Below are 10,400 nucleotides of genomic sequence, written 5' to 3'. Positions count from 1 at the left end.
AATAATAAATTGCTAGTTAAAAAAAAACAAAAACATGTTGAACTTTTAAAGGTATAGAATAGCATTAGTTCTGACAGCGTTTGATCTGTTGCCCCTTCATTAAAACACAGCTACTGGTAAGGAAAGTGCATCCAAATGTAATTTAATCCCTGCATAAATGCAACTGTTCTGTTGTGGACTATAAGCTTTTTTTTAGAGCACATTAGTGAACAAACAGCATCATGGAGACCAAAGAACATGGCAGATATTTCAGGTGGAAAGTTTGGTAGAAGTTTAAAGCATTCCGTAAAAGTTCAGAATCATAGACAGGTTTCAGATTTTACAGGCTAACAATGGTATCAAACGACCCACTCTTCGGTTTCCATTTGCATGTTTCCAAGCAATACAAGGCCTTGACTATATAAAGACTGAAACGTACTGCGGATCCAGATATTTGAATTGAGAAAGCTTCCTGGAGAGGTAGCGAAACGTCTTCAAATCTTGGAAACCAAGTCCAGTGGATTTTTGTTTTGTTTTTTACTTTTACGGAATGACTATGACCTGGATGACTGAGAATCTTCATCAGCAAGTTTAAAGCAAACTTCCAAATCAAAATCCTAAGATTAAAGAAGCAGAAAGCTATTAGTGAAGGAAAGACAAAAGTATTTTTAGCACTTTGCGAGTGGACATGCAGGGAATACAAAAAAGAAGAGAATCAGGTTAGATAAGTTTCGAAGCTGCCAAAGACTTCCAGTGACATTAACATAAAGTAAAGACTACAACAAAACGTTTATTTATTATACAGGTGCTGGTCATAAAATTAGAATATCATGAAAAAGTAGATTGATTTCAGTAATTCCATTTAAAAAGTGAAACTTGTATATTATATTCATACATTACATACAAACTCATATATTTCAGATGTTTATTTTGTTTAATTTTGATGATTACAAATGACAACAAATGAAAATCTCAAATTCATCATATCAGAAAATTAGAATATTGTGAAAAGGTTCAAAATTGATGGCCCCTGGTGCCACACTCTAATCAGCTAATTAACTCAAACCACCTGCAAAAGCCTTTAAATGGTCTTTCAGTCTAGTTCTATAGGCTACACAATCATGGGGAAGACTGCTGACTTGACAGTTGTCCAAAAGACGACCATCGACACCTTGCACAAGGAGGGCAAGACACAAAAGGTCATCGCTAAAGAGGCTGGCTGTTCACAGAGCTCAGTGTCCAAGCACATTAATAGAGAGGCGAAGGGAAGGAAAAGATGTGGTCGAAAAAAGTGTACAAGCAAGAGAGATAACCGCACCCTGGAGAGGATTGTGAAACAAAACCCATTCAAAAATGTGGGGGAGATTCACAAAGAGTGGACTGCAGCTGGAGTGAGTGCTTCAAGAACCACCACACACAGACGTATGAAAGACATGGGTTTCGGCTGTCGCATTCCTTGTGTCAAGCCACTCTTGAACCACAGACAGCGTCAGAAGCGTCTTGCCTGGGCTAAAGAGAAACAGGACTGGACTGCTGGTGAGTGGTCCAAAGTCATGTTCTCTGATGAAAGTAAATTTTGCATTTCCTTTGGAAATCAAGGTCCCAGAGTCTGGAGGAAAAGAAGAGAGGCACTTCATCCACGTTGCTTGAAGTCCAGTGTAAAGTTTCCACAGTCAGTGATGGTTTGGGGTGCCATGTCATCTGCTGGTGTTGGTCCATTGTGTTTTCTGAGGTCCAGGGTCAACGCAGCCACATACCAGGAAGTTTTAGAGCACTTCATGCTTCCTGCAGCTGACCAACTTTTTGGAGATGCAGATTTCATTTTCCAACAGGACTTGGCACCTGCACACAGTGCCAAAGCTACCAGTACCTGGTTGAAGGACCATGGTATACCTGTTCTTAATTGGCCAGCAAACTCTCCTGACCTTAACCCCATAGAAAATCTATGGGGTATTGTGAAGAAGAAGATGCAATACACCAGACCCAACAATTCAGAAGAGCTAAAAGCCACTATTAGAGCAACCTGGGCTATCATAACACCTGAGCAGTGCCACAGACTGATCGACTCCATGCCACGCCGCATTGCTGCAGTAATACAGGCCAAAGGAGGCCCAACTAAATACTGAGTGCTGTACATGCTCATACTTTTCATGTTCATACTTTTCAGTTGGCCAACATTTCTATAAATCCTTTGTTTTTATTGGTCTTCAGTAATATTCTAATTTTCTGATATGATGAATTTGAGATTTTCATTTGTTGTCATTTGTAATCATCAAAATTAAACAAAATAAACATCTGAAATATATGAGTTTGTATGTAATGTATGAATATAATATACAAGTTTCACTTTTTAAATGGAATTACTGAAATCAATCTACTTTTTCATGATATTCTAATTTTATGACCAGCACCTGTAGATTCCTCATCTAATCTGACTGAGTGGGAGCTGTTTTGGAAATGATAACTAGCAACAACTGTAGTCTCTAGAACTGTAAAGCTATTTCATGATTTTAGATTTTTGGAGTAAATATAATTTCATGCATCCCTTTTCCTCCAATTCACTAACATATTCCACTTGTGTTGGTGTATCGCTGTATCGTTGGTGTAATAGATTAATTAAAAGTTGTCATGATTTGTCTTAATGTGAAAAAAAAATATTGTAAATACATTTTCAAGGCATTATTCATCAAATATTAGTAATACTAACACACTGAGGACTAACCAAGCCACTTGCACTCCCTATGGAAAACTACATTGGCCTTCTTTAGAACTCACAGGATTTATCAAAGTTGGCTTCAAGACAGCATTACATAAGGACATTTGCCCGAGTATCAGGCAGTCGCAGTCCAACCAGCCCTCCTCCAACAAGCACCGAAGATGCCATGAGGATAGGGACAGCCTTGGTGATGCCAACAAGTGATCCAAAGATCAGGTTCCCCAGAACAGCAGCGAGCTTACACAGGGCGTTACAGAAACCAAAGCCTGTTCCTCTGCAGAGACAAACAGAGAATAAATAAAACAGCCGTTCAATAAGTTAAAAATGTCTGGGTTTCTTTTTCTGTGCATCAATAAATAAATCTTACTACCCACCTCCTGACAGTGGGGAAAGACTCTGTAGTGACTACATCCAGGGAGTTCCAGGCAGAAATGCTCAGACCGTTGTAAAGGCACAACATGAAAATCATCATAGACTCACTGGTGCCAAACCACAAGAAGAAACAGCTGATGCCTGACAGGATCATGGAGCCACCTGACAGACGTGCAGAGATAAAACCAGTGATCAAATTATTAAAAACAGTGAATAATTTAATAGTTAACAGTTAATTTCTACATCTAAGGTCAAGATAATTTCCAGTATTTGCAGCAATTTTATCAAACTAAACTTTTCCTTATTTTTATCTCTTATGATTATTAGACTGTTTCTTTTATATTATAACATTAAGAACAATTTGGAAAAGTTTAAATTGAGATGCTCTGGAAAAAAATTATTTACAACGCTTAGCTTGAATTAAAGCACCTATTTATAATCAAGAAAAAGGTTTGCCAAAATATCAAGAGGAGAAAATTGAATCTCCACAAATCTGGTTCATCCCTATGTGAAATGTACAGGTGTCACATTCACCTGTCTAAATACTTATGGACCTAAATAGAAACCATATGGGGATGTCCTAATTTCAGAAAGAAAAAGGTGATTATTAAACACAAAACAACAACTAACAATATCACGAAAACTGGCCTAAGCTAGTAGTAGTTAAAATTAACAGGGTAGAAAAATAATGTTGCTCCTGTTTAGGACTGAAAGTTTTAAAGGTTTTAAAGTTTAAAAAGATATCACGCTGTAAACATCATGAAAAGCCAGATTTTAGTTTGCAAACAGACCTTAGTCTTTATAAACATGTCCTGTGGTCTGATTGAGCGAAATAAATGTTTGAAAAATAATAACTTATGGTACATTTGGACAACAAAGTTTGAAAATAGCTACTTTGGGATAACTGTACATAAAGTTAGTGGCAGCATCATCAAAAGTACATTATGTGGAGAGAAAAAACAGCAATATCTCAAGACATCATATATTAAGTTAGAGTCTTGTAACGCTTGTTAAAGGCTAATGAAAAGGAACTGACTATATAGATGTAGAAAGATGTTACCAGAAGAGGGTTCGTTGAGGAGCCCGAGGTGTGAATAATCACAGAGACAAAAATAAGGTTTAACTAGTTTTGTATTAAAGTGGCCAAGACACACACAAAAAAAAAACAACAAACACACAAACATTAATAACAAAACAGTTTTTGATTAATTGTCCCCAAGGTTCAGTTAGGTTAGATTATTAGTCCATACGCTATGGTAATCCAGGGTTGAGAAGAGAATAGTTTTTATCCTTATAGGAAAGAAGAGTCTGTATCCTACCGCACAGGTAGAGGTCTTAGCTCGCCATCTTCAGTTGAATTAGAAAAAGAAAAAGTTGTTGTGAACCAGATTGTAGTGAGGGTGATGTCCTTTTTCTGGCATAAAAAAAAAACCTGACCGTTGAAGGGATGACAAGTTGATCTCCGTCTGTGTAGTGGTATTAATGAAAGACAACATGAGCGGTTTGGCCCAAGTTGTGAGAGAGAAGCGAGTCCAAAAGACAGCTTATAATATTAGATCTTTAGGAAGATCCAGTAACTTTTTTTGAAACGAGACGCCAACAGAGCATGCGACAGCCACAGGTGGGGAATGGAGGAGGGAGTGGCACTCTGACTCCGCAGGTAAATAGAGTTGGGGTGATGTCGCACAGGGCATGGCCCGTCAAATTAAAAGGACTTAGGAGCTGAGGGCTACACGTTCCCCCCCTGAACTCATGTACGGCCCTGTACATGCAGCGGGCTGACGGCAGACGGCTTGTTTACTGGTAAGGGAAGGTTGGACCTCATCAATTTCAACAACATAATTAAAGGCGGTGCTTAGTCCATGGAACAAAGATTGGATACTTTGGAGCAGTGGATGGCCCAGCCTGGAGTATTGGAACCGCTCAGGAGGACGACGTGTTCGGATAGGTCGATGGCCTGGTGATTCGGACTCGGGACTGGACAATTCAAGCTCAGAGGGTGAGTCAGATTCAGAGACAATGCTGACGGGGTCTGGAGTTTCCGGATCAGAGGAAGTGCTTTCTTCAGGCTCCAGGTTAGCAGCAGGTCTTAAGTCTAAGTAAGTATTTACAGGTTCAGCTAAGTGGTCAATGGTTTCTTGTGACGATTCAGATTCCGGTTCACTCTCAATCACACGAGGCCCCACTTCCATCAGAGGTTCTTCAGTCCGGGCAGACTGTGGTTGCTGGCCAGGCGGGACCACAGCTGACTCAGCCGGATGAGCAGAAGTGGGCAATTCGATTATGGATGTGAATCTGACTGGTTCTGAGATGGAGAGAGGTTTAACAGGAATCAGTTCTTCTTCCGACAGGATATCTTCACCACCATCATCAGGAGGATTGAGAGGTGTGCTTTCTGACGGTAGGGAATGTGTCACTTTCTGTTTGATTTGTTTGGCAGGGGCTGAGAGGAAACCACAGGGTAATAGCAGGTCTCGATGGAGTGTACGTACAGGACGGTCCTTGTTTTCTGGCTTCACGGTGTAGACTGGAAGTGGACTGGCTCTTTTGATGACTGTGTACACATCTGGCTCCCACCGATCAGCAATTTTGTGTTTTCCCCTTATTCTCACATTTCTCACCAGCACACGATCTCCCACCGACAACTCTGAAGGAGTGATGTTCTTGTCAAAACGGGTTTTGTTTTTCAGCATCAGCTTCTCAGAGTTCTCAATGGCAATTTGGTAGCTTTCTTCGAGGTGGGCTTTCAGCTTTTCAATGTACTGAGAGTGAGAGGAGTGCGTTTTCTCTCCCAATGGCAGTCCGAAAGCGAGATCTATTGGGAGGCGTGGCTGACGTCCAAACATAAGCTCATAAGGGGAGAATCCTGTGACATCGCTCCGGGTACAGTTGTACGCATGCACCAGTGGTTTTACAAAATCTCTCCAGTGTGTCTTGTCGTGATCATTCAAAGTTCCCAGCATGTCCAGAAGGGTGCGATTAAACCGTTCTACTGGATTACCCCGAGGATGGTATGGGGTGGTACGGCCATTGCACAGAGTTCTTTGATAATACGGCTCTCAAAATCAGGTCCTTGGTCACTATGGAGCTTCTCAGGGATGCCGTAATGTACCAGGAAGTTGTCCCATAAGCACTTTGCTACGGTCTTCGCTTTTTGGTTTGGCGTGGGAACAGCGACTGCATACTTTGTGAAGTGGTCAGTTATCACGAGTATGTCTTTGGTATTGCTCCGATCAGGTTCCAATGACAAGAAATCCATGCATACCAGTTCCAAAGGTCTTGACGTTTTGATGTTAACCAGCGGAGCTGCTTTGTCTGGCAGTGTTTTCCGTCGGACACATCTTTCACAGTTCTTTATTTTGTTGTGGACATCTGCAGACATACGAGGCCAGTAAAACCGGGATCTTGCAAGGTCAAGCGTTCTCTCAATGCCCAAGTGTCCCATCTGATCATGCAGCTGGTATAATGCTTCAGAGCGACATTCTTCAGGTAGCACAAGCTGGTATGTGGTTTCACTCCAAATCTGCCTTCTCCGTACAAGAACATTGTTGTGGAGCTCCAATTTTGTTAGTTCTCGCAGGAGTAAAGGTAAGTCTGGAAGTTCGTCCCTCAGAGAAGTAGGTGGACTTTCTCCTCTTTCCAACTGTGCAACAACATGCTGTATGACGGGATCGGTGTGCTGTTTGGCTGCAATTTCATCAGGAGAGAATGCAGGTATGACGGGTGAGGCAAACTGTATGTCATCAACAAAACTGTCTGGCAGACTTCCTGGATCAGTGGTGAGTGTCTGGACCAGAGCAAGAACTTGGTCTTCAGCAGTGGAACCATACACAAGCTGTCGGTCACAAATGGCATGGACTGTGTGCTGGTCTATGGAGACAGGTGAGGAATCTTGTAGGTGATGTTGGGTGAACCTTAAAATTCTCTCACGCTCTTTTTGTGTCAGGTGGTCATCTGGCAACACCTCATGCGGTCGACGAGAGAGACCATCTGCGTCAGCATTTTGCTTTCCTGCTCTGTAAATAATCTTGAATGAGTAGGTGGAAAGGGCAGAGAGCCACCTGTAGCTCGTTGCATCCAGCTTTGCAGAGGTAAGGAGGTAGGTCAAAGGGTTACTGTCTGTGACCACTGTAAAAGGTGTGCCGTACAAATAGTCATTAAACTTTTCGGTCACCGCCCACTTCAATGCTAGAAATTCCAGCTTGTGTGCAGAGTATCTGGCTTCACTCCGAGACAGGCCCCTGCTGGCATAAGCAACCACTCTGTTCTTGCCGTCGTGTTCTTGGTATAAAACAGCACCAAGTCCTGTGCAGCTGGCATCTGTATGCAGGGTGTACGGCTTGCTAGGATCGGCAAAGGCGAGAACAGGCGCTGAAGTGAGCTTTTGAATGATGGTCTCAAAGGCAGTCTGACATGCAGGGGACCAGCGGCCACCGAAAGGCTCTTTTGGGTTCAGGTAGGTCTGGGATTTTATCAACGGTTTTCGTTTTTTCTGGTTTGGTGGATAGCCTGAGGTCAGCTCATTCAGTGGTTTGACGATGGATGAGTAGTCTTTCACAAAGCGTCGGTAATAACCGGCAAATCCGAGGAATGAGCCAAGTTCCTTGAGGTTCTGTGGGACTGGCCAAGATGTTAGGGTGGCAATTTTCTCTGGGTCTGTCTCAACTCCATTCCTCGACACCACATGTCCGAGATACCGCACAGATGGCTGGAAAAAGACACACTTCTCCAAAGACAACTTCAGGCCAAACTCCTTTAACCGCAGCAAAACCCTCATCAGCCGCTCTTCGTGCTCTTCCAGCGTCGGAGCGAACACGATTAAATCATCGATGAAGACGAGTGCTTCTTTGAGGTTCAAATCGCTCATGCACTTCTCCATCAACCGCTGAAAAGTGGAGGGCGCATTTGTAACTCCTTGCGGCATGCGGTTAAACTCCCAGAAGCCTAGAGGACAGACGAAGGCGGTTTTGCATTTATCAGATTCCTCCATCTCGATTTGATAGTAGCCGGACTTCAAATCTAGGACGGAAAACCATTTTGATCCGGACAGGGCCGTAAAGGTGTCTTCTAGCTTTGGCAGAGGATATGCATCTTTGATGGTTTGAGTGTTTAACTTTCTGTAGTCTATGCAGAGTCTTACGCTGCCATTCTTTTTGCGCACCACAACGATGGGGGAAGCAAATGGCGAGTCCGATTCACGTATTACGCCAGACTCCAACAGCTCTTGCAAATGTTGTTTGACAGCATCCAGGTCTTGTGGGTGGATGGGCCTGGGTCTTTGCTTAAAAGGTGTTGGGTCTGCAAGTTTGATCTGGTGCTTTACTTTGTCAGTGCAACCAAAATCAAGGTCATGGTGAGCAAAGACTTCAGGAATGCTATTGAGCTTGGAAATAATACATTGCTTCCACTCTGGGGAGATGGGTGAATCAGCAAAATTGTAGTTCAGCTTTGACTCTGATGACTTTAGGCTCTCTTGCTGGCACACACTCTGTTGCTTGTGGAGGACTGACTGGAAGGCACACAGCTCTGCGATAGCAGCACGGGCTGGAATGATGACATCGTGGTCAGACTCATTTGTGATGACAACTGGGAGATGGCACGGTTGGACTGAAGGAAGATCCACCAGGCATGACTGGACCATCAGGCCGCCGGGCAGGGAGAAAGATGTTGGATGCTGGATAACGACAGACTTCTCACCTTGTAACACTGGAGCGATGGATATAGCATCCATGACAATGGTTTTTCCAGCTGCGAAGGTCTGTGGACTGTTGGTCTGTAGCTTTAAAATGCCATGGTGATCATCAGTGGCAAGCTTGTGTCTTAGCTCTAGGATCTTCAGCACAGCTCCATACCCATATGGTACTGGTTGGAATTCGGAGTCTTTGATCTCAGAGTGTTTCTCATACACCACATCCAGTGTGCTGGTACCAATGAGGACTGAGGGCTGTGATGATCTGAAGTCAGGTACCACCAATGCCAGAGTGTTCACATTCACTGACTGTCCCAGGAACTCAGCAGGAAAGGTAATGTCCAACTCCACAAATCCTAAGTAGGGCACAGCTTGTCCGTTTGCACCTTCCACCTCCAGCAGGTTATTTAGGGGCTTGATCTCGTGGTCGGACAAATATGTGTTATAGAAGGAGTGAGTGACAGTGGTAACCTGGGATCCTGTGTCAAACAAGCAATGAAAGTTTGAGCCTTTTATCTTGACCTGTCCTATACTTTTTGTTCCAATTAATCCTTTGGGAAAGGAGTTTCGTGGTGTAAAACGTTGATTTTGGGGACACAATTCAGTAGCAGCTTCCACCTGTCCTTCCGAAGAATCTGCATTTAGTTTAACTGTTTGGAGTTCTTAGCGTCCCATGCTTGCTGCTTCTGTTTCAGCTGTCGGCGCTTTTGTTCAACAAGGCTGGAGTTGGCTAAATTTGTGCAGGCAGGAACAATATGTCCATCTTCGCCGCACTTGAAGCAAAACCAAGGCTTGGGCCTGGTGGAGACATTGACTTTTGGCTTTGACTTACTCTGCCGGTAATCTGGTGCAGAGGCGGGAATTTTCTTCACCAGCAAAGCAGACATCTGATTTTGCAGTTTTACCATTTGTTGTTTCAGTTCATCAATGGCGCTGGTGTCCGTGCGGCCACAGACACAGGAGGATGCACTCTGAGACTGCAGGTTGGCACGATGTTTCGAGGATGTAATGTGTTTCTTCATTAAGGACTCTTTGGCCAACTGCCTGTCCTCTTCGGTCCGGAGCAGGAACAAAAGCTCGGAGAAGGTAGGTGGATTGTCTTTTTTTTGCTCAAGCTGTAATTTTGTAATGACAACATTGTCCCAGCATCCTCTGCAGAACTGTTTCAATAGATGCTTGTCAGTGTCTCTTGCTGGGATTCCGCCCCGCTTCACAACTGTGCTCAGTGTCAGTTGCAGTCTTTGCAGGAAGGAAGACGGTCGCTCTCCGTGGTCCTGAAGAGTGTTTAGGAACTGAGCGAAGAGCTCTTCTCCATCCTGGACAGTGGCAAAGGCTGAGTCGAGCACTTGGGTGAACATGATTGGTAAAGAGTTGGGCCCCAAGCTTTTAACAAGGTCGGCAGCTGGAGGGAGCAGGCTTTCTAGAATGCGCCTTGTAACGTGCAGTGGCGACAAGGTAGGGTCAGCTCGCAAGAGTTCAATATGGGAACGCCATGAGTCGTAATCTGCCTCATTACTTGGTTTAGGAATCCTTCCAGAAAATGTTCGTAGGCGCAGTGGGGACAAGGATTGGAGGCTCATGTCGTCCTTTCTCACAATGTGCTCCACGACAACCCTCTGTACTTCTGGGGGATTCAAGTCGTGT

The 10,400-nt window shown here is 43.7% G+C and overlaps 1 protein-coding gene across 2 annotated transcripts in view; it reads right to left on the bottom strand.

Moving 5' to 3' along the window:
• Positions 1-2,399: 2,399 nt before the first annotated feature.
• sv2ca (synaptic vesicle glycoprotein 2Ca) overlaps positions 2,400-10,400 on the bottom strand; it is a 45,756-nt gene continuing 37,755 nt past the window's right edge. For both annotated transcript variants that reach the window (XM_038270973.1, XM_038270975.1), the window contains exons 12-13: positions 3,070-3,229; positions 2,400-2,969 (exon numbers count right to left, since the gene is read on the bottom strand). In XM_038270973.1, coding sequence (XP_038126901.1) covers positions 2,786-2,969; positions 3,070-3,229 — 344 coding nt within the window. In that variant the 3' untranslated portion in view covers positions 2,400-2,785. The remainder of the gene's footprint in view (positions 2,970-3,069; positions 3,230-10,400) is intronic.

Source organism: Cyprinodon tularosa, unplaced genomic scaffold (assembly GCF_016077235.1).
Source record: "Cyprinodon tularosa strain WSP-4 unplaced genomic scaffold, ASM1607723v1 ctg785, whole genome shotgun sequence".
NCBI lineage: Eukaryota > Metazoa > Chordata > Actinopteri > Cyprinodontiformes > Cyprinodontidae > Cyprinodon > Cyprinodon tularosa.
Note: the sequence above shows the minus strand (reverse complement) of the source record. Positions and strands in the feature narration are given on the sequence as shown.